This window comes from Struthio camelus, chromosome 1 (genome assembly GCF_040807025.1).
Source record: "Struthio camelus isolate bStrCam1 chromosome 1, bStrCam1.hap1, whole genome shotgun sequence".
Classification (NCBI taxonomy): Eukaryota; Metazoa; Chordata; class Aves; order Struthioniformes; family Struthionidae; genus Struthio; species Struthio camelus.
The window spans coordinates 107,584,096-107,609,042 of NC_090942.1; the positions used below are offsets into that span (position 1 = coordinate 107,584,096).

Sequence of the window (24,947 nt, forward strand, 5' to 3'; positions counted from 1 at the left end):
GATTCACACATATCCATGATAAACTAAGGAAATATGAGAAAAATCCACTCTATCTAAATGCTGCAACATGCAACTATAGAGTAAGTGACAAAGTTTTGGATATTTCATGGTATGAGCTAACCATAAAAACAAACCAACCTCAAAGTTTTAGATTTTCGCTAAATGTATATTTTTAAAAAAAGACCCCTAACTATTTTTGTATTTCTACTTTTCATTATCTTATCCATACTTTAATTTCACAGAATTGTATCATAGTCATTTCCAAGAATTACAAGATAGAGGGAGCTTCATTAACTGAACCCATTCATGATACACTATCACAGACACTTTTTATACTAAGTTATGTAAGTTCAGGATATAAATAAGAAGAACTGTGTACAACAGCTGATTTTTACGTTGTGACACGCATTAGTTGTGTTGGCACAAGATGCACATGTTATCATTCAGGAAGAAAGGCAAAGCAAAAGAGATACATTTTCATTGGTTCATTACAAAATTATTTTCTTCTTCGTATAGTCCTACTCAAATTAAAAAGATACGTTTATCAGCTTCTGTCTGCTAGCCACAAGATTATCCTATTGAAAATGAGATTTGATGAGTTAAAAGCAACACTAATCTTCCCTTCACTTTTTTGGGGGTGGGGGTGGGGAATCAACCAAGATTTAACAACTGGTCTACAAGTCATTCAGAGGTTAAATCTCAGGAATTAATTTTGGCATCTACTAGGTCAAAATAGGATCATGCAGAGGCTTATTCAGTCAGTGTCACTCCACTTGTTATCTCTAACAGTGGAGAGAATTCAAAATGAAGGGAGCAGAATTCTTAAGGTGAAACCTCTGAATAAGGATAAAACTTGACCCATGAATTAAATCCTTATTCCACTGGAATCATTAGTAAAAGTGACACTAATTTGCAAACCCACCATCAGTAGTTAGTATTATCTTTTAGATACATATTGAACGTATTAGCACAATTTATGACAATGAAATCTCTTCTTTACTCATTTGTTTATTCAATTCTGCTGACTTGATATATTAGTCAAAATTATGAGGTCATGTAATGAAGTGATTAAATAGAGCACCAAGGGCTGGAACCCTTTCAGTCTTTCTAAATCATTGACACATTAGATGACCATGGGCATGTAACTAGATGTCCTTTGCCTTAGCCAGTCCACTGTAAAACTGGCAAAAAAGCAGGGACTTCACTCACAACGAGACTGTGAACCGAGCTGTGCTGTCCAAATTATTTAGCAGATGAGGAAAGGTGAAAGGGAAATGCACTCTCACATGAAATTATGCTTGGCTTCCAAAGGAGAGTGAACTTGTACTAAATCTATCCTACCTTTATGTCTTGCCAGGTATCGACCAAGCAGAATTATAGAACATAGTGTTACAAAGACAACTACAGCCACTATTCCTCCTATAACAGCGTGATCAGGTACGGTCTTTCCAGCCAAACCGTTAGGATCTAGAAGGAAAAACAAAAAACAAAAGTGGTCCTACACAGATAAAAATCGACAAGAAAATTCACAATACCAAGTTTTATACTGATCATCCTGAAAATAGGGCATTTTCCTCTTTAATATTCAGCATGGCTATTCCCACTTTTGCTACCAGTATCTTATCAACAACATAGCACTGCTTGTATTCCCAGATTGTTAAAGCCCTGAGGACATCACAGTTATGAAAAATATTACCTTATTCTTCCTTGGCAGAGGTTATTAAATGGGAAAGGTTTCTGGTTTTGTCCTCGTCATTTTATTACTGAAAACCTGGCCATAGCTATTTATAGAAGCAAAAACAAGGAACTGAGAACTGGGGATCAGATAGCATCAGCAGAACAGTGTCTGTATAATACATAATTTATAGAACCGATTCTCAGTAGGGAACTGTTATACATTCTCTTCCTCTCTTTCCTATCCTATTGCACCAGAAATAAAAAGGCAGATAAAGTGCAGCCTTGCCAAGTTCCTCTGCAGATGGCTGAGTCTGCATGAATTTGGTCAGATAAATGTATTAGGCAACCTAAAAGATGATCATTCAGTCTCAAGTGTTAGTTTGTGAATTTACCACCGATACTCAATTAACCCAAAGTGTAATAGATAAAGCGATGTTTTACTTGTTGTCATTTTACTAACTCTGTGCTGAGCCTTAGGACTACTGTCAGATTTAAGCTTTCTGTGCTGGTCATTTGTCTTTTCTGTTGTCTGGTGCTTTATAAAAGTTCCCAAGAGGCAATCATGGGAAATGACACTACTTAGGGCTGAGTAATTCCTTGGAGCTTTTCAACAATGAAACAGCCACCACTGCCTCTTGACTCATCTGAAATATGCAAAAGGAAAAAAACAATCTAAGGATCGTGGTAAGATTTCTGTTTTTTGATGAAAATGCCTCCGCGACAAAGTAACAGTAATTCTCTCAAGATGCTATTAGCATGTTCTCTATGTAGCAATCAGTCTACACATACTGCTTCAAGGGCATTTCCCTTGTAGGAGTTGTTTATATTCTACAAATAGCCCGCAAATAATTTATTTGCTTTGCAAGGAGAAAAACAGGAAAAATATTTACACAGAAAAGAGGTAAGTCCATAAAGATGATTAAAAGGCTTCTGATAATGGCTAGGAAGTGTGATCCCATGATTACCCTCTTCTGTGCTGGCCAGATCACTGTATACTGTTTAGGTAAGTTATACAGATCTATCTACATACACAAATAAATATATATAGATTAAATAGAATCAATTATAGAAGCATTATATAGATTAAATAAAAGAATATTGTTTTCCCCATCCTTTTGCAAACTGTTAAGCATGCAGAAACTAGATTTCCAGATTTGCTGGAGCATGGAGCCATATGGCCCACTGTTACAGATAGAGGTCTGCTCTTAACAGCAACTGAATCCACAAGGCATGGCTTCTTCACTCATTGCTGGCTTTCAGAGCTCCCAGCTGTGTCTCTTCTGGCTGCTGAAAGGATGCTGGGGAAATTGGCCACAGCACTTCCATGGACATGAGGGCAAACGGTAGTTAGCAGCCTCAAAACAGCTTGAAACACCTTATAAAGGCAGCTGTGCCTGCCTCCTCCTCTGTCTCCCGAACCTCCTGGCACGGTGTCACCATCAGCGGCACTACGCTGCGGATGGAGAGTCAGTCCATGAGGGTATCGGCTCCCTTTTTGTCATAAAAATGACCCCAAGCTCTGTGTGCCGGCAGCTTTGTAGGGAAAAGAAAGAAGGCTGAAACCTTATCCCCCTAAAGCAGCATGGAGCCTGCAGCCATCCTTCCCCCAGTCTTGCGGAGGCTCTGGTTTCCAAAGGGAGTAGCAGCGAGGTGACCGCTCACTTGAGAAAATGGAAGGTGACAGCTGCGGTAGGATTTATGAAAGGTTTCTCAGCCTGCTTGAGGCATCTAGCAAATTCCTCCTTCTGTGGTGCCTGTGACAAAGTTGCTATAAACCCGCTCCCCGCAGCAAAAAGGCAGCACCAATTTGGGCCCTAAAGCAGCAAGGTCCCCAGGGCTGCGTGACCTGCAGGAGATGCTCTGCCCCAATACCGAGCCAGGAGCAGCACAAACACGTTTTCTCACTAAGAAGTAATTCCTGTTAAAATACCGGAAGTGAAATAAAAAAATGAAAGGGGATATTATAAGGGTCAATATCCTTCTTCATGGGGAGTATAATCCAGAGGCTAACTTCTAAGGGTTAGCAGAGCTCTTTATCAAGAGGCATTTTTTTGGAAAGCTGCTTGCAGTGTACATCTGTAGCTCAATACCCAGATTTACACATATCTCCTCTGTGAGCTTTAATAAACATTACAGAAAAAAATCCTCACAATACACTGAGATGATTATGTCTCTGTTTTTATCCTCAGGAGCTTCCCTATACATAGCTCCTTACTCCTCCTCTGAGATACGCTACTCAATGGACTACCCAAAGTGACCTAAACACATATTTTCCACTAACTAGTGTGGAATAATTAGATTTTACTGTTTCTATAGGTTGAAATTCTTGACTATAAGATTAATTTTAGCCATTCATCAAATGCAAAAATGATATTGTATTGATGGTAAAACCTCTTAACCTTGATATCAAAGCACGATTATATTTATAATTGTTAATAGGCAAATTCGTTCAAGAATAAACTTGTGTATGATCTATGCCCACTATATCACCACCAAACTATTTATCTGTTAAGAAGAGAGAAAGGAAGAGAAGGAAGGGAAGGAAGTAAAGATCCTCAAAAGCGGCCAACATTTTCTTGGGAAACATGCATCCTTTCATCTCAAAAACACAATCTGCATAACATAAATAGTATTATGAATGGAAGTTCTCATTCTTCTCATACAAAAGTAAGGCTGACATTAAATATAAATAAGCTCTACATTATACATACAGAGTAACGCACTGCACTTTTGCCATTTGTGAAATGACCTGAGCCCCAGAAGTGAATTACAGATCTGGGGCTGCCTATCCTCTTGTAAGTAATTACTGTATCAAAGTGTGTCTCAACAGCACCTGAAGGATAGAAATAAAGGTTTTGATGACCATAACATTTTGCATTTTAAGTATCTATAGAGTGGACATATATATTTATTCAAGTGTTCTCAGCATCTGTATTACCAATTCCCATTGCAGCTGATAAAACTGCTAAGTGTATATTTGGCTAAATGACCCACAATTTGCTTTCCAAATAATGTAATATTATTCAGATTATTTTTAGATTCCCATTATAAGCTTCAGGAGATTTCCCAGGTAAATCTTATCCACATACACATACATGTAGTGAATGAAATTTTAATTATTCAGTTGTGCCATAAGCACTTACAGACCAGCTGTTTCCAGAAGGATTTTAATTAGTCTGTTCCCTTTTTAAATACAGATTGTTTTTTAGTGCATGAGCACAGGCAGCTACAGTAGTCATGGTCTGAGACACTGAAATTCAAATTTTGTAATCAGATCTTCAAACACGAGTTCCCTTTGTTTGTTTTATTTTACTCTTTGATGGGACTAAGGAAACCTTATGGCAAGATAATGACACAAAAGCTCAAAATTCTTTTTTTCTGTGTGTTTTTGTCCTAAATATAGGAAGTCTCTTTGGAATACTGATTGCTGATGCTGTGAAGCTGCATCTATTTTCAGCTTGTGGGATTTGTCCCCATTACTCTTTGTTCACATACTCACAGAGATAACATGCATAAAATGATTAAGAGAAGAAAATCAGATCATTCATTAAGAAGTGAAATATATCAAACAAACCTTAGATCTATTAAATAAGTACATATGTACATTTGTCACCTGATGAGAAACTTTCAGAATGCAGAATATTTTTATAGGAATTCACATACTAATTGAGCAGAGAAATTTCTAAACATTTTCCATTTGTTTGGATAAAGTATATGTTAATTATTCATCTAGTTTCTTAATTTTTTTCTGCATAACTTTCTTTCTTATTCAAGTATAGCTGACTTCACTGAGCAGGCTGTGTGAAAGGGTCAGATAACCCAAAAATTGAGCAATGGTAGAATAAGCACATTTGTGAATGCTGAAATGGTGGCATATTTTAGGGAATATAGTCAAGTAGTCCTCTCTTCATACAGGCTGAAATTGCAAAACTTTCTTAATGCATATTTTTGGCTCAAGTACTGAAGTAAAAATGCTTTAAAAATGTCATTTTGAGTATGAGACGTATCCAGTTTTGAGGAATCCAAAGTAATTTGCTTTGAGCATTTTTACTAGAAGAAAAAAATTGAAATAAAGGTCCTAATTTGCAAACAGGTTTAAACAACACACATAAAATAGGTGAAGCAGAATTATTGTTCATAAATGACAGTTTTTTAAGGCTGTGAAAAGAACAGGGATGTCTCATCTCTCAGACAAGTGCTGAAACCACCAGCTGAGAGTTACTTTTGTTGACTCCAGGAATAATCCATTACTTCAGCAAAGTGGAACCGTTTCAGCAAGGGATCCTGGGGAATGGCTCCACGTTACAATCCCTGTGGCAGCAAAACCTCTTCAAGGGACTCCTGCCTTTTTCCCCATTTTCAGAGGCTTGCTACCACCCCCCAGTGCAGTTTGCGCCAGGTTGGTAGTTTTGCTAAGGCAACTGTTGGAAGAGCCTGGTTCAAAACAAGATCACTAATGTAATGTGTATTTGCAAGTAGGGGAACCCAAATAGCACAAAAAAAACCCCAAAAGTTGCTCTATCATATTTGAGGAGCTGTTAAACTTTTGCTGACATGGACAGGGCAAGAATGAGTGGACTAAGTCAGTGGAGATTTCTGGGGAAAATCTAGCAAGGAATTACAAATCATAAAACATCTGAACCTGCATTATATTAAAGTGCCTTAGCCACAGGACTTATAAAATACACAAATAAAATAAAGTAAGCAAGTAAAGGACAGGGATGCCACCTGCCACCTGGGTTTTGTGAAGTTCAATAGGGAGTATAATGTTAAATTAGAAGTATTCCCCATTGGAATTCCTTTGTATTTCAGCCTGATGTCCCTACGGAGAGGCGACTGGTACGATCCCGTTATTTTGCTCTAATTACTTAAGAACCACTGATCAATTTCTGCTAATTTTAAGAGACAGTAAAGATCTCAAGATCATTGCTTTTCTGTAACTACCCTGAAGGACAGACAGGCTGGCACAGGAGCTCATTCCTTCTTAGACAGCAGAGAACCTATAAGAAGAAATGCCTTCAAAAACCCCTAGTGGAGACAAAAGTTTGAGTTAAAATCTGTGCCCAAGAATCACATTTTCAATAAGGATTTCTTTCAACTGTGAGTTCTGTGGTGCCTACTAAGGAAATGATCACTTTTGAAGCTTTTCACGTAGTGGGACCTTGGAGACCTTCCGACCTCCTCCCTTCTCCCCTTCCTCGTGACCCTTCTCTCCCTGCTTCTGTTCCCTTTTGTTTCACAACAGGTGAGCGCACGCTGCCGCATTTGTATAATTCAGTTAAAAAGCCATTCAACCATGAGGCATAATTTCATTGGAAAGCAGGGAAGGCTTTTTCTGCAGCTCATGGGCTGCAAACAAATTTGTTATTTTAAGAGGTATTCAGGCTAAAATCATTTACCAGATTCAGCCATATGTTCCGTATGGTTTTTGATGGTCCCACAAATATAAGCTTTAGCAAAAGGGAAAAAAAAAAAGGAAACAAAAGAAAAAAACCAAAACCAAAACCACTCAATGACTTCTCCAGCTTCAGTAGGAGAAGACTAAAATAGGAACTTGCTTCATAAATATGGATAGGAGATAGGATTGGGTTGATAACTGACAAGGTATTTGATTTAGGAAAAGTAGCAGCAGAGTTTTCTGTGATAAATGCTGGTAAGTAGAATTTACCCATGTCAGTAACCTAATTTAGGCACCCTAGTCTTTGATTCCCCTTGCCTAGCCTCAAGTGCTGGAACAGGTACTTTTAATCTCTTTCTGTAATATACCACTATACCACTTATATACATGCACTTGAAACTTGTGAAAGTATTGTTAAGGAGGAAAAGAAAGTTTTTGCACCTTCATTTAAATTGCAAAGAGCAGCTGCCCAAAGGGCCTGGTTGTGAAATTCACTGAAAATGTGTTTTGTTATTAACCAATTTTGAACTTAAAATATGTGACAGGCTTCTTTTTCCTTCAGTGCCTGAAGCAAAGAAGAACAAAACAGTGAGCTAATATACAGCATGTATACACTTCTATTTTAATAGGAGAACATCATCAACCATAGAGAAGACAGGTAGAAGAAAAGTTTACTTGTAAACCTTCAAAAGAATTGATAGCCTTTTCTTCCCATATTATCGGAGTGGCACATTTGGCACATTTTGCCTCCAAGTGTTTTTTTTCGTAGCACTAAATTATATATACATTCCTATTAATAAAAGCATACATCACAGGAGACTAGAAGTCCCACACTAATGTTTCAGGAGCTGAATCTACAGCTCCTTTGGAGAGTTCAAGTTGTGCCTGTGAATCAGAGATTTATTTCACATGAAGGAAAAAAAAAAAAAAAAAACAAATGTCCTCTGTAGTATATCCGTAAGTGGCCCTTATCAAAGGTAAGTAAAAATATTACCTATATCTATTTATTGTGAAAATGTATTTTTTCAAACATAATCAGAGGGCTAGATATCTACAATGGTTAAACATGAAGAGTTTAACAATATTTTTCAGGGTCCTTAGAGCCTCGTTCCAGATTTTGTCCTGTGTCTTATTTCCTTGACATAGTTTTTAAAGATTTTTTTCCCTAGTATTTTTTTAAAAGCTCCAGTTTCCTAAAGGGAACAGTTTCTCTAATTAGAGCATGTAACAGATTTTTCTTATTGACAAAGTTGTATTTTTGTCTTTCAATAAAGTCATTAATTGCTTTAAATTTTACCTTAGAAAAAAAGAAAAAGAGCTAATATCTGCAAATTGTTGCCTTCATTCTGCTTTTTGTAGAGGAAAAGAAAGGCAATTCAGACCCTGAAGAAACATTTGCAGCCTGTCCAACTATACCTAATGGCTACTGAAACAGGAGGAGGTGGGGAAACAAAGTGGTACAGATGATGGGAGAATATGCCTGTTAAAAGCCATTGCTCTGAGTGAGTCAACTGCGGTCGGCAGCACAAGAGGCAGATGATGTCTTAACTCTTTCTTCCAGCATTTTAATTTTTGTTCTTTTGAAGTTCCAGAATACTCAATGCCTCCATTGCAGAAAACAAAACAAAGCAGACTGAAGTTTGCAAACTTCAGTTTATTGATATAAAAAAGGAAAACCCCACTCCTCCATGAAAATCAAGATGTGCGACTTCTTAGTTTGTGAGAGAAATTACATCTCTTAAGTGTCATCTTTCCTCCTCTCAAAATATAGGAGGATCTCTGCTCTTCTTGGTTCTCATCATAAAAAGGACAGACACCAGCTGGAGTAGGTGTGTGTATGTGCACACCTCCTTTTCCAGTCATCAGAAATTAATTGCCTACACAAATAATGAACCGATCCCTAATTAACACAGAGACTGGAGATACCAATGATTTCTTCTGTTCCCTTGCTTGCAGTGCTTTGTAGTTGCGGCTTTTGATCATTTCCTGCAGGTTTAGGTTTGTTAGAGGGAATATAGAACTGATTTGTGACTCCTATTGGGAAGAGGAGTGTAGAGTCCGTGCGCAGTGGACTTTTCTGCACTAGGCATCCATTGCTGCCTGCCATCACAGGGGGCTGGATCCAGGCAATCAGATGATCTCTTCCAGCCTTATCTTTCACATATCATGAAAAAGCAAGACACTGTCATCACATTTATACATCATGAACTATGGTGAGATTGCTAAGAGAATAATCAAAACATTTTAAACAGTTATTCTACTAACCCTAAGAAAGTCCCAATAGCTCAAGACTACTAGAAAGTAGTATAAATGTTTCTACTATGACTTAGTTTTTACGGTATCTTTTACATAAACTCCCTCATGATTGTTTCTCAGAGTTAACTAGTACAACTGCAGAGCTCAAATAATAAATACTACCTTAGGTACCTCACCACAAGGAGACAGACGTGCTTTCAGCTAAGAAATGGCATGAAACAAATGGAGAAGTTCAGTAAAGTGTAGAGATACACACAAAGCTGTTTCTGATGGTAGAAGCTAGAGATGAGAAGGCTTTCTCACCAGTAAAGACACAGAAGTGAGGTTAGCAGAGAACATGTATGGTTATATAAGGATCAGAGAGGCATGAATAAATTCACAGCTCAAAAGCTTTGGATGTGAACACAGATTGTGTTCATGAGAGTTTTAAAAACAAGTAGGGCAACTTTAATTTAATTGAAGAACAATCCTAATTAAAACTTATCTGCGGTGGAAGAAAAACTATTGTTCAACTGAATTCTTTATGACTGCCATACTATTTTTTTTTACCCAATCAGATTAGAATAATTATAAGCCTATAATGACATGAAAACACCCTAGTAAAACCAGCCACTTAAAGCCAGAATCTGACACTTTATTCATGCTGAATAGCAATTTAATCTGCCATGGGACTACTCAGTATGAGTAATCGTAACAGAATTTCCTCTCTGGTAGTTAATAGCATGTTTTATCTGTCAACATATCTCTAAAAGATTAGCCAGGCCTACTTGTGGTTAGGGTAACTGAGCCAAAAGAGGCTGTTAACTGGCCCACCTCACCTTGGAAAGAAAGATGTGAGAGATATTAGCAGAGACAGTTTGCTGTAATACAGAGTAACAGAAAAGAATAGTAAATTATTGATAGGAAGGTGAGGATCCCTATTAATGTTTCAAGTCATCTTTCATAACCATTTTAATTAGGGCATAAAATCCTATGTAAATTCTTTGGGACAACAGCAATATCCATTAGTGAAGTTTCTGTCCAAGCAATAAAACCACTTTCAATTTGTTTGTATTTTTGCATGTGGTTTAATTTAACACTACCCATTCTTTATGCCATCTCTATACTAATGGAAACAATAACATTTTCCTCATTTAATAACGACATGCTTGATGGAATCCAATATCTTAACCAAATTCTCCCTTGGGAACATTAAGACTTTGTCGTTTTCAGATGCATTAAAGTTAAATACCATCCAGCTCTTAGGAGCAGACTGTGTTTGCTCTTAATGCCATTGACTGGTAATGGATTTGCTAAGAATGAAGTTGACCTTTGCTTTCCTGAAGGCCTCTTGTATTCATAAAAATAATAAAGCTACATAGTTTTTAGTTTATGGACCTATTTTTTTTTCAGCTCAGCTGAGTGCATTCATTTCTAGCAGCACTCATGATCCCTATTGTCAATTCTGTTAGCTGCAATATATCCAAACTCTACCAAGGGGGTCACATCTACACTGGTTTGCAACTGACAGATTCATTTCCTACCTTCTCTGGAGACAGCAATGAGGACTGAAAAAATCAGAGGTCCAGTGTAATTACTATGTATATTTCAGATTAAATAAATGTGATAAAAGCTTCCATCTGGCTGTTGATCAAATGTGCAAAGGCAGGCTGATTTTCAGTGACATATTACAATATGTCTCTTGTAACAGTCCCTAATGCCATCCTGTAAATTACTTACATTTGGGATTACTTGACTACGGCAGACAGAAAAATTACTCACTGCTTAAGTGCTGCCTAGTGGGAGTAAGGGAGACGTGGTCTAATCTTAAAGTTGTTAAGCAAGGCATTAAGAAATAATGGGGCCATGTTTATTTTACTAAATGGCGATTGTGCTCACACTATTTGAAGATGGTAGGCTCAATGTAATAGTAGCCTGGGCAATACTCCTGATGCTGAAAAAAGTCTACAGCTGTACAAAGTCTACAGCTGGGGAAAGAGGTATAAGTAGTGCGATGGCACAGTACTACAGGAGAACTTTGAAAATGAGAAAAACCCTGCTAGTTAAAATATGTCAATAGTTTTGAATATTATTCTATCTGCTCACAAAATGCAAGCCTCTTTCTGGACAGCAACTCTGACATTCAGGGCCTGTAATAAAAAAATCCCCCAGCCAGCCACCCTAAAAAGAAATAACAGAAAACCCAAGGGAAAATTAGAAAATGATGCCGGCATTTCTCCATTTAGTGTACACCTTTTCTTGCAGTGGTGGTTGGAATGGGTGGAGAATCATATCTTATTGCATTAGTAAAGGTCTTTCTTTTAAATAGCTTATGCTAAGAAGGAAAGGCTAGGGAAAAGAAAAAAGAATATTCATCAAACAGCAACTACCTCAGACTAGAAAGGTTGTTCTTTCCTATGATTTATAGCTCCTAGAGGTTTACAACTGAACAAAATTAATTCAGGATTCAAAACACCAATGCTTGTCTTAAAAGAAAGAAAATTCTCCTGCTCTAGCCACACCAGAGCTATCTCTGGTCTGCAGTATGAACTTTTTCCTTCTTGCTGAGCATACATTCTGCACACAGAAGTGTACCAGGACACACTGTGTAAATCAGAGGTGCTGCCCAGCAAGGAGAATTTTGGCCCTTTGAATTCCTGTTGCAAAGCTCAGCAGAAATCACTTGCTGCTTTACAGCTCTTAAAAGGACAGCGCCTTCATACTGCAGTGGTTAAAACTGGTGTCTTACTAGCTATTGGTCTGGAAAAAATGCTTGGAAGCATTTATGAGTCTAGTAAACAACTCACGGTATTTTTGACTCTAGCAATAATCTCCTCATTCTGCTCCTCTCCTATTTGCTCACTCCACCAAGTCACTTTCCCTTCCTGTCCTTATTCAGTTCTCACTCTGTTTTGCCTCACCCTAAATTGCCTCATTAGCTTGCATTGCTTGGCATCCAATCTTACTTAAATAGAGTAGTTCGTTCAATGGCATTCCTTTTTAAAAGGTAAAAAAAAAAAAAATAGTTTAAAAAATTAGCCTTCTCTTTAGGACACCATGAACACAAAATGTGAAAAAAAAAAAAACCAATGTTCCAAACAAGCTGGAATTAATAAGCCTCTTTCTAACGGTGCCATTGAGCAGCTTTTCATTATCTCTTTCTTTCTTCCCTTCCTTCCTTCCTTCCTTCCTTCCTTCTTTCATAGTCTTTTCCCATTACATTACAGCCATGTAAGGACATGATATTTATTGCTGAAGTATTCTGTCATTTTAAAATGATTAAAAAAAAGAAGATGCATTTCAAAAATATGATTCTGATCATTATGGCATTCTATTTAATACACAAGCTTTTATTACCGGCTGTAAAATTTTAGTTATGACTATTTCAGTAGTATCTGTAACTATGTCACTCGAGATATGACAGACTAGCAGATACTACATTCAGCTGAAAAACTGAAAGGCTGAGCATATAAAGTCAAATGTGGATATTTTAAGTTTTCCAATGCTACAGTTCCTCATTCAGCTAAAAAGGATGTAATAAACACAGAATCACAGAAAGGTTGAGGCTGGAAGGGACCTCTGGAGACCATCATAAATGGAACTTAATACATGATTAAGTGCTTTTGTTGAGTTGAACAGGAGTGTTGGATCCTAGTTTCAGTTTACAAGATAACGGTTACCAAAAGAGACACGGATAAACTAAGCAGGGAGCTTTAGCTGCAAGAAGTGGTGTTTTTAGCCCTCCTTGCGCAGCTTTAGCGTCATGCTCCTCCTCCTGCAGAGGTGAGATTCATGAACTCAGAGCCCAGGGCAAAAGCTTCTCTGTAATGCCCGAGTGCCAGGGCCCCAACAGTGAGCCTGGGGTGCTGGGCTGGGCCCAGTCCAAGCGTCCCCCTCGCGGCTGGCAGCCTCTCATTTGAGTGCTGCTCTGGTCATCCGGGCCAAGGAGGCAGCACGTGGTCTGTTTCCACAAAGTCCGTTGTGGTAATTAAGGTGGAAAGGTTTTTTTCATGCCTCACAGTTCAGCAGGATCATGAAATGTCACGTTTGCTCTGCCTAGTGATGTCTGTTCACAACTATTAGCCCAGATGCTAGTGAGCTGCCCTTCCAGAGCACAATACTGCAGACAAGTCTGCAGAGGAAGATTAGTTTTCCAGTGATTTGCCTAAAGTATGGAAAAATGCAGATTTAAATCCCTTCCATGCAACAAATACTTTGTAAGCTTAGGCAAAGTTAAAGTCTACCTGTGCCTCAGTTCCCCAAAATAAACTGTGAAAACAACAGAAGTCTCAACTGTTGTTGTCAATGAAGTCCTGCAGGTGCTCTGTTTAAGAACTGTTTGAAGAGATTTGGAATGGAGTTTAGTGCACTTAATTTTTACTAAGTTTTTGTTGGATATATTTGGATAAAAGGAAACTGAACATCTATTGTGGTTGCAAATGAAACGAATTAGCTGGATGCCTATATTTCTAGGAGACGAGACTGAACAAGATAGATAGCCTTACACAGCTACATTACTAGAAGTAATTCACATTCAGGAATCTATGAAGATAAACAAATATATAAATATTGGAATAAACTAGAAATAGGATGAACTGACTTCCAGACAGTGGTAAAATATAGAAAAGTATTGCAAATATTGTTATATGTTGTTCAACAGGTAGGTATGAACCCAAGGGTTCATAAATAAACAATACTGAATTTAACAGGAAAAGTTATTCCATTTTAACATTAGAATCACTGAAGGTGTAGGTCAGCTGACACAAGAAGACAGGGAAGAGTTAATTTGTAAAAAAAGGAAAAGCTAAAGTCTCCTGGCTTCAGTTTTCTTTTTCATCCCAGTGACCTACTATCTCATAAGTGCTAATAAGCTATGCAGTACAGTTAAACTTGAAAAATTGTGATTAAAATTACTTTATATTTAGTAACATCAACTTTCTAAAATCTCTAGGGAGGATTTAAAAGTTAGTTCCTCTACCTTTATATTAATCAAATGCAGAAATACACTTTGGAACTTTAAAATTACATGGCGCAAGCAATCCTGAATCTAGCTGTCAAGGTTGCAGTGAATTGTATTACAAGACAATTATACATTTCCCTGACAACTGAGCAACAGCAATCACAACAATCACAATAAAAAAAGCTGTCCAACGTTACTGTTTTAAAATTATGTTATACACATACAGTGACTTCTCTTAATTCCATATACAACTTCAGTAACATTTCAAGCACACCAGTATGTTATGATTTTTCAAGAGATATTTGTGCCTATCATTGCTGTCACAGTACATAGGTGGTTACATCTTTATCCTGCTATAAACTAGTACTAACCCAAAAGTTACCATGGCTCTGCAGATACTATCCATAATATAATATATTTCACATATGTTAAGCATGACATTCTTGGTGAATGATACACAAAAACAAAAGAGAGCACCAAATTCAGACCTTGCAGAGCTCAACTAGTTAGTGACTGCCAACATTCAAACGCAGTGAGGGTCACCAAGGTGGCTGGAGGCTGGAACACACCATGTATGAGGAAATGCTGAGAGAATTATGCTTGTTCAGTCTTAAGAAAAGAAACCTAGGGGAGGAGATATTATTGCAGTATTCAGCTGCTGCATGGGAAGGAAAAGAGAAGATGGAGCCAGACTGTCATTGGAGGTGTGCAAAGGTAGCACAAGAGGCAACTGGCACCAGCTGGAACATGGGAAATTCTGATTAGATATCAAGAAATTCTTTTTTCACCATGAGGCTGGTCCAACACTGGGACAGGTTATCCAGAAAAGCTGTGGGATCTCCATCTTTGGAGATATGTAAAACTCATCTGCTCTGAGCTTGGCTTGGACTAAACGATCTCCAGAGGTCCCTTCCAACTGCTGTTAGCCTGTGATTACATGAAACAAGTGATAAGCCTCCAGAACGAAGAATGCATAAAAGACAGATAATGAAGTTTCCCAGATTTCTGCATCTTAAATGAGTTATAATCAGGAATCTGCAGATGCATATTAAGATTCTCTTATTGCTCTATTCTTTCTGCTTTTTTACAGTGCGGTCATCAATATTATATTCATACTGTCAGAAATTCAACAGGACCTCCAGTAACTTTTCTACTACCTTCTAGTAATGACACACTTGAATCAGGAACCAAGGGGTCACACAAACATTATAAATGATACCACAAAAATCAGCTGCATGTTGGCAGAGAAAAACTGTGATATAATGGGCCTTTTCTTCCTCTTGCAATTTATTTTTCCTGAAATAAAATTTATTCTTTATCTCAAAAACAGGGTCACAATGGCCATCCTGAAAAATTATTGCATACTAGATTATTTCAGATAATGGTTTACAAAGTATTATACATAATGAGAATGTCAAAGATCACCAAGTTGTTCCAATGGACTTTCCATCAAATTATGTTTACAATTACTGAGAGGTTAGATTTGCAAAGATATGAGCTGACATTTCAGCATTCTGTGGCAATTGCAGTATTTTCATTTGAGGATTTCAGTTTTAAGGCCGGCTGGACAAAACTAGTGTAATTCTGTTTTTCTCAGGTATAGCTAGGTTTATTTATAGTAAGGTCAACTCATTTGAAATCTCTTGTATCTCCTTACTCACTAGAGAAATTGTTATGTAAGTAAAAGTCTGTGTGGCGTTGTTTCTCTGTAATAGCAGGGGGTAAGAACCAGCAACCAAAGAAATTGCTTTTCTGCCTGTCAAACTTGATAGTCACTGCACAAAATGTTTCATAGATAAAAATATACTGAAGCTTGTCTCCATGAAGTAACAGCTGAGCATGTATCTTTCAAAGTACGGTGTAGGCCCAAATAGGGTCGGGATTCTGATGGGGCTACCACATGGAAGCCCTCATCAAGCAATTTCACAACTAAACACATGGCCCAAATCTTCTCCTTGAACCTGTGGAGATAAAATCCCATTGCAAAAACTCCCTTCTGAAATTTCCTTCTCCCAAGTTGTGCCAAAACCTGCCAGAGTGCATCAGGTATCTCTTTTCCTCCTGCTCTCCCCAGTCCTTTCTTCCGGTAATTTGAGTCTAAGGAGATGAAAATTTCTCTGAAGATCTGCTAATCACATAATGTTCTAACTATATTGAGGAGTGTGCTTCCACACTGCTTCCTGGGTCTCCTACCTTTCCCAGCTCTAGTATGATGCTTCTCCACTATTACTTTTTCATGAAAGATGCTCATACAGCTTCCTTCAAAACCATCATTTAAAAAGATTTCCCTAGTGCAGCATGCATCTGCATAAATCCTGTTATTGCCTTACTGTTGTGTTGCTGTTATTTCCTGCTATTGCTTTGAAAATTAGACAGATTTTTTTTCCTGTCCCCTCCCGGTTTTATGAGACTTCTTGCATTTATTCCATTTAGTGTTAGGATGCACTCAGGATGAGATGTAAACACTTATTTAAGCCTCTTAAATTCATTTTAGGTCAAATCTCAGCTGTAAAGTCTTGAAGTGTACTCACAAAAGCATGGCTTAAGCCATTTAAAGGACAGAGAGACAAACGTTGTCTCTGACAAACACATCCTTGGATGACTAACAAGCTCTACTGTGCATGCCTAGAGGCACTATCTTCTTAGCTGAGCTGATAATCTGGGTACCTGCCTTCCCCATAAAGTTGTTATAAATTCACAAAGTAGGTGTCTCTAGGCCTAAGTTGCCTGAAGGCCGAGTTGATTTGTCGTATTTCAGGCATGTCAAATACACACTTGACAATACTGAATTCAAATCAGAGTGTATATCCATAGCCAGTTTCATTTGAGAGGCAACATGAAGAAGAGAAGACTAACCATGTCTCACTTGGGGGTGTTGAGACTAATAAGAAACATAAAAATAAACCTCTGAACCATGAGACAGAAACAAAGTCAAGTCCCCAAAAGACTACAGTCATGTTATCGGAAAGGTATGGCTTGCTACCTTAATTTAAGTAAATATCACTTTTGACTGGAACTGGCTCATCCAGCCTTGATACACCTAATTCAGCAGTGACGACCTTCTAGAGCTGACTGCCTGATATCGAGGGTTTGGAGCACTGAAGGTTTTCTCCTAAGCACTGCTTCTTTGCAGAATTTATTTTCTAGTTGTTAAAAAAAATCTGTAGAAGCCATAAAGCAGTTAAATGTATTTTACTTTGTCTAGTTGTATTTACTTCCGTCCCAGCTGCAACAAAGCTGTCCTTTGAAACATTTGTTTTTCAAACTTTATTTACCTGTCTGGTGATAGTCAAATAAATTATAGTAAGACATTTTTGCCAGGAGAAATGTTTATCATTTCACAGAAGAGATGCAGACAAAAGAAGTTCACTTTTCCACCTTTTCCTGAAACAGGCAGGAAAAAGCTTGCCAAAACAAAACACTTTGGTTTCTTCCATTATGCCCAAGAGCTACACCAGTCAACTCTTCGAATAAATGCTACCATGACTGAGCCCCTAACCAGAGGCTTAACCACAAATTGTTCAACATTGTGAATGCTTCATGCTTGCTTTACTTCAGTATTTGAGGATGCAGTCTTTTCCCATCTGACTCCATGTACATTTCAAGCTTTTAAGTATTTTAACACAACTTAAAATTAGTATTAAGGTTTTGGCAAACAGAGATTTTTCTCAGCCAATACAAACTACTTCTGCAACATCGTGTATAGCAGAGTCCATAGGGTGTGACTAAAAATATGTGTCCTCCTAATACAGAGAATACAGAAACTGTTCTGAAAAGCACTGAACAGGTATTTATCACAAACACATATTTACCTCCTGGCCTTCTGTGTATTTAAGTGCAGCACGAGCAGGAAGACTTATTGAATCAGGTCCCTAATCTTTAATGGATGTCTGTCACTTTGTCACAGAGCAGAGAACAGACTTGAGGCAGTATGGGCAGACTTGGCTGGGAAGAACAACCCTTGCGCTGGTACATCCCCTGCTGTGCCCAAGCCCTGGGACATCAGAAAGGATAATTTTTATCATTTTCAAACTGCATACTTCAGTCTGTTTTTAAGGGCTGGTGATCTCTTAGAGATTAGGCAATTTTTATAATCAGCTCTTACAGAAATCCTTGTCTAAAACGTTAATACGTGAAAGAAAATATTCAAAACCAAAATCTGATTAGCCTGTAGACATGCACAAAGAAAACAATAGCGAGGGAAACAGCAGAGTCTCTCCTTTTAACTCACATTTCTCAGAATCTGACTTCAAATTACTTCACCTTTTCTTATGCCAACATTAATACTGATAGGATTACTTGAGGAGTGAACTACTACTCCGTGTAAGAACTTCAGAATACGGTCCTTTAAAGAGGCAGCAATGTGTAAGGATCCATGACACAGCTGAAGTACCTATTCAGGGGCTACTTAAGGAGAAGAAAATCAGTGCTGTGCAGCACTCCAGTACAACACTTTGAAATGCCTCATATGTTCATTCTGAGGGTTTTAAAGAAGCATAAAAAATGGTGGCTGTGGGTGCTTTTCAGCATTTTGATATTAAATCTTCCTTTTTGAGGTAGAACCTGTGTGAAACAAACAGCTGTGCATCAAAAACAAAATATCCTTCCAAAGAGCTACAAGAAAGACCTAAGACATGAAAGGACTGATAATTACAACAGCACAAACATAAGGAGCTCTGAATATATTTCATGATGAGTCGAACTGTTCTTTCAAATCAAAAAATCAAACTTCATTTTCAACATGGTTAGGGAGAGTTATTTTAGTGCTAACATTTTAATAGTGTTTTTACATCTAAATTGTACAGGAACCCTTTATTCCCAGAACACCTTGGAAACAAGATGACTCATTTCAATAGGTTATGCCTCGTGAAACATTTTAAACAAACTTGAACATCAACTATAATGAAAGAGAAGTTAGGCTGGTTGTGGAAACTTTGGAAATAGTGAAGGCACATTCTTCTTTATGGCATTAGGTGCCTGTGAACATCTTTGATACATAAATATTTTAAGAAATTTAAGAAGTAAGACTGATTGGACAAAGAGTGGCAAAGGGATAAAAGAATCTGTCCTATGCACACAAACCTCTTCCCTTTCTTTTTTCCTATTTCATTCACTGTTCAGAAACAATGTCAAATCATAGAAATACATCCATGCTCTCTGATTTTCAACAATTCCTACATGAGAAAATGCTCTAAAATTCACAAGAAGAGTTACTGTGGATGAAATCAACCAGGACCAAGAAAAACGCTGGATACATTTGTTCTCTCTGTTCTTATTAAAATAAGAGTGTTCTTCTATTGTTACATTTTACCTATATATTTCCCACCATTACTCAGGGAAATTAGAATCTGTGTTACAATCCAGCCTTGTGCTTGCTTTCTCCAAACCTTCTCTCTTTACACATCATTTAAAAGAAACTATACAGGACTCTTCACACAGTGCTAAGAAAAAAGATATATGTTTCTTTGGAATGCACTGTTGCCCCTTTCTACTTTTATGGTACTAAGAACAGACACTGAGAAATAAAATACGTGCTTCTACTTCCCTGTGCACGCTTGATTTTCTACATGCACACCGGTTAAGGAGAGACCAGGCTATGCTCCTGTCCCCCTGGTGTGCACCCTGCAGCCCACTGCTGCTGTGGCCCTGCTGGGTCCCTTCCCCACACTTTAGCTGCTGCCTCTTCCCACTCAGGAGCCAGGAAGCAGCTCTGAGCTCTGCCCCACTCATCAGTAAGAACAGGGCAACGGCATGGGAGTTGGGTCTACTTCCCAACTCTATTTCGTGCATTTTCCTAAGTATTTAATGTTTATGAAAAGAGGGATTCAGAGACATGAAACGATGCCCTCTTGGAGAGGACTAGGGCTGGGAACAGCTACAACAGTGATACTTGGCCCCTGTTAAGTCAGCAGAAACCCTCAACTGACTTCAGTAAAACCTGATACTGAGCCAGAATACAGCCTTGATTCACTGCTGTATGATTAGCAAAAACCAGATGGGCAAACAATACACCCTTTAGAATCTTTTTTTTTCCTTTTCTTTCCCCAATTAGTTGGTTGCTTTGTTGTTCTCGAGTTCTTTTTGTTTTCAGAGAAACTCATTTTCTGTCTATTGAAGCAAAACTGAAGGAGAGAAGTGAGAAAATGATAGGACAACTAGGCAGGTAAAATCCTTGTAAATCCTACTCTGAACTGCTTAATATTCTGAATCCCTGCTTTAGGGAGATGAAAACCCTGTTGGCGTAGTCTGAGTTGCGCTGATGTCTGAGCAGGAAGAGTTTACCATATATTTTGATGCTTGACTTGTTAAAAAAAGGAGAAAGAAAGAGAGAGAAATTAAGATTCCTCTATTATGCTGTGGTTCTCTACAACACAAATCTCACTGATAAACAGAAATATAAACAAACAGAAATTAGAAGCATTAGAAGTGGTCACAAGCTTTTGAATTAGTAATCCATTTAATTAGTATTCAAACTACCAGTGAACCATCTAGCTCATTCTGATTCATTATGAATCACTACTGGAGAAACAGAAAAATAACAAAATTCCTAATGATTAAGACTTCCATTATGTACATTTGTATAGGCATCAGATTCTTTTCAAGTTGCTGGGACCAAGCCAGGCTTCCAATTTCTGCCTGAAGCAAGCAAGAGACTGCACTGAAAGGAAAGTTTAACATCTCTATTGCCAACAAAAGTGTGCCTTGAGACTGAATCCCCAGTTCAACTGGCTGAATATGCACACAGGGACAGAGTCTTCTCTGCATATCTAGTGGAATAGAAGTGCTGTTATATGTTTGCTATATTTTCTTTAATACACATAGAGCATCTTATCTTATGTATTACTCTGGTCATAGTATTGTACTAAGCTGGGATCTCACTTTTTTTTTTCTTTAGCAAAAGAGGATATAGTTAGGATGTTCTTAAGAGATGGCCCAGGGATCAGTTTGACAGTACTTCCCTCACCTATCCATCCGCAACTCCCCCAAAGAACCCAACCCTGAATATTGCCCCACCTATTCAATCGAACACGCACAATATTTCATACATGGAATTACTAGATTGCACTCACACAGCTCACGCACTGCAAGCTAGTGTTACTGCATACCCTTCACTAATGTGTAGTAACGAGGAGCCTGCTTGGAGTATGTAAAAAAAAGATTACTCTGACAAAAATGTCTATGCAGATCACTACGTTCTATCTGTTGGTACTCCCCTACCTCCTTCCAGTGATTCTTCACTCACTCACGAACAGGCGAGTATTGCCAAAGGAGAGTAAAATCCAGCTGCTTACAAACTTTCAGGGCTAAGAGTCACTGTTTCTGATTCATAACTGTATGCGAATTAACTGTGCTCTCTCCTGGCTATGTACCAGAGCGGGTAGAGTGGATTGACCAGGGTTGGTACCTTTTTACCAGCTGGAGTCTGATACCCAGCATTTCAGTGTAAGCTGAAATAGAAAATGGCATGCTAGTAAGTGAGGACTGCAGCAGCTTCCTTGCTGCTTTACAGCAGGGGGTAGAGCCTGCAGCCTAGGGAGGAACATGCCTCGCCTTGCTCTCTGTGGAGGGTACCAGACCACAGCTAGAGCTGGGTGCACATTTCCAGTTCTCAGTCCTTAGAGGCAATAAGCTATAAAGGCTCTATTGATGCACCTCAAGACTGAAGAGCACCACCTTTGTAATTTTCTGCGTAATTTTCAGTGGGCAGCAGCTGTGTGTTTTGTTACATGGTCTTCCTAGGAATGCTCCTGAATATGAAATCAACCTGAATTTTTGGCATGTCACCAGAGTTAGCAAAAAGGCTGCTAACTACATAACTTCTTTTTCCCAGAGGAGGAAACCTGCCCACTGCCCCTGATCATTACTTTCTTTTATCTTCTTTTTAAGATCCCTATTTTTATAACTAGATTCATAGATTTTGTAGCTTTTGAATATAGAAACATGAGGATTTTTGGTGGGAGAGGTAGGAAGAAAGATGCATGTATAAATGACTCACAATGCACTTTATATTCATACACATCAGATGTCATTTGTATGGCACTCTGAGATTGCAAACCCCTCTATACACTTTATGATGTACTGCATTCCTACCACTGTTATAACATATGGTCTTTAGGCTTCCCTTACTAGTTTGTTTAATTGCAGGACCATCACTGCTATTACAGTCTTCAGCCATCCACAATATACTCCTTTTCCCACAGATATTATTTGAGACTTATATGTTTATAGTAGTATACTTGACAATTAGTTCAATAGCTATTTTGCCACTGAACTCATACAGTAACTGGCATGGAGAAGCATTACTTTTCCTTTGTAGCAGTAAGAGTCAAATCTGATGAGCATTCTCTGTGTTACAATATCTTTTTTCTGACCAAAGTAAATTATACAGTAGGATGAATAAATGTCTTTTTCATCTGTATTTTGTATTTGCATTGTCAGGAAGAAGGAAAACTCTTGTTTTTTATGATTTTATAATTTCATTGAATCTGTGAGAGTTCGCAATAAAGAGTGAATCTAAGTTTTTAGTTCATTTTGTTAAGATGTGTTGCATCAATATTATTTACAACAATAATTAGGGAATTAAGCTGCACTCTCAAGCATCACTGTCTCTTTCATGCTTATTAGAGTTTTATTTGGCTTACAAATAAACCTTTCAATTTAAGAGAAGAACATGCAAAATCTATAACAGCAAAAGAAAATATTCAAAGGTATCCTTCAGTAAAGCACTGAGTACCTTACTGTTATATGAATGCATACAAAATAAGTTGCCCATTTACTTTTGTTTTCAGGGTTGGGTCCTAATTAAAAGAGACCATAACTTTAGACAATTCATTTCCAATGACAAAGAGTTTGCTGTTTTTCACAAGCTTTCAGATTCAACTCAGTCCCCTTCATTAAATTCTATACAAATAGATAAACGTAAATATGTAAAAATAATCTTTCAAAACATTATATAATACTTAAATATCCTCCTAGCTTTATTAATTTACAGCCAGCTACTCTCCAATTCAAATTCCAGCAGCCTTTTTTTTTAAAGACTGTAAGAGAGCAATAGTTCTGGTTTAGTGATCCAAGCAAGCTATGGACTAAAATCACACATACCTTTCCAGGTATAGCTAGACCCACAGAAGGCAAGACGACAAAAACTTTCATTTTGCAGGAAGATATTTCTCCAGCAGGCTTTGTTTCTCCCTGTTAGACCTCACTTTGCCAAAAATGATAGTGAGTTATCACAAATCAGTGAAAAATTTCTGAACGGTCAGTTTATGAGAAAAAGAGAGACACAGAGTCATCTTGAAATTTTTAGTATTTTTATCTGTGGTTGTCAAGTTAACATATTCCAATTTACTTTTCTTCACACTGCAACAAGTCTCGTAGTCTAAGGCCATTTTAGCAAATAACCTAACGGTTAGAAAGACCAATTTTGATCTAAAACATAGTTTAAAAATGATTAAAGCTATGGTGCAAGATTAGTATGTTTTTACTCATTTACAATCATGATCAATACGATGTTTGCGATTTTTTTCTGTCCAAGAAATCTTGGAATGTAAGAATGGTTTTACTGGATCAGAATATAACATCATTTAGCCCAATGAACTTTTCAGTCAAGTGAAAAACAATACAGAAAGTTCCCCTTGTTCACCTATCCATCTTCTGACTCTTTGTCGTTAGAAACTTTCTTCACTGAAGACTGCATTTGCATCATTCACTTTTTTCATGCTGTTTCTAATTTATGAACTTCTACCATTTTCTTTTCCAGCTACCTCTTTTCTATCCAAAGAGTTCTAGTCTATTTAATCTCTCGTAATACAGCAACCACTTTCAAACAACAGTCAGCCTTCTCACACGCCTCTTTGTCATTTCTATCATCTTTTTGATGCTGGATGATCAGAACTTCATGCAGTATTTAAGATGCTGAGATGTCGTATCAACAACATATGGTTGTACAACATATGGTGCAGTATTTAAGGTGCACGACAGATTTACGCAATGGCAAACTGATGTTTCCTATTTGGGTTTCTATTCCTCTCGTACTAAGGCCAATGTTCTACTTGCCTTTGTACATCATTACTAATCACAAGCCTGACTTGTTTTCAAAGAACTAGCTGCAATGACTCCAAGATCTCTTTATACAGTATTGGGAGATAATTTAGACCTCACAGTCACTGTATAGGTGTGTAGAGTTGTGTTGGTTTTCTACAACATACATTACTTATGCTCATTAATGCATCTGCCATTAAATCATTTTGGTCACTGTGTGCTATGATGTTTCTCCAGATTTTCAAAGTTAGTCAAATGTCATATACCCATAACAATCAAGACTTTTTGTTTGGTCGCCTCCCTGCATGGTCCAGTCTAGCTTTCCGCCTCTTCTCTCTGCTCAGCAGTCCTCCTTTCTCTCCCCAGCAAAGTGCAAGAGCATAGCAGGGTCAAATAACTGTGTAAATGACACCCTAGGATCCCCTATGATTTTCCTTTTTTGGCACTAAAATAATTAGTATCATCTCAGATATCAAATGAAAGACTTTTGTAGATCACAGTCAATAAATTTCTCAAGGTATTTCACCAGTGGCTTGTAAAAATGGCACTGAGTACAGTGGCAGTTGGGATTATTCCCTTAGTTTGTGAAGGAAAAACACGCATAATCCCTGGTAGAGTTGTATAAATAAATAATCC

General features: G+C 37.8%; 1 protein-coding gene across 4 annotated transcripts in view; it reads right to left on the reverse strand.

Annotated features, from left to right (window-relative positions):
- Positions 1–24,947, reverse strand: part of CADM2 (cell adhesion molecule 2) — a 688,964-nt gene that overhangs the window by 1,754 nt on the left and 662,263 nt on the right. For all 4 annotated transcript variants that reach the window (XM_068910540.1, XM_068910560.1, XM_068910555.1 and 1 more), the window contains one exon: positions 1,342–1,467. In XM_068910540.1, coding sequence (XP_068766641.1) covers positions 1,342–1,467 — 126 coding nt within the window. The remainder of the gene's footprint in view (positions 1–1,341; positions 1,468–24,947) is intronic.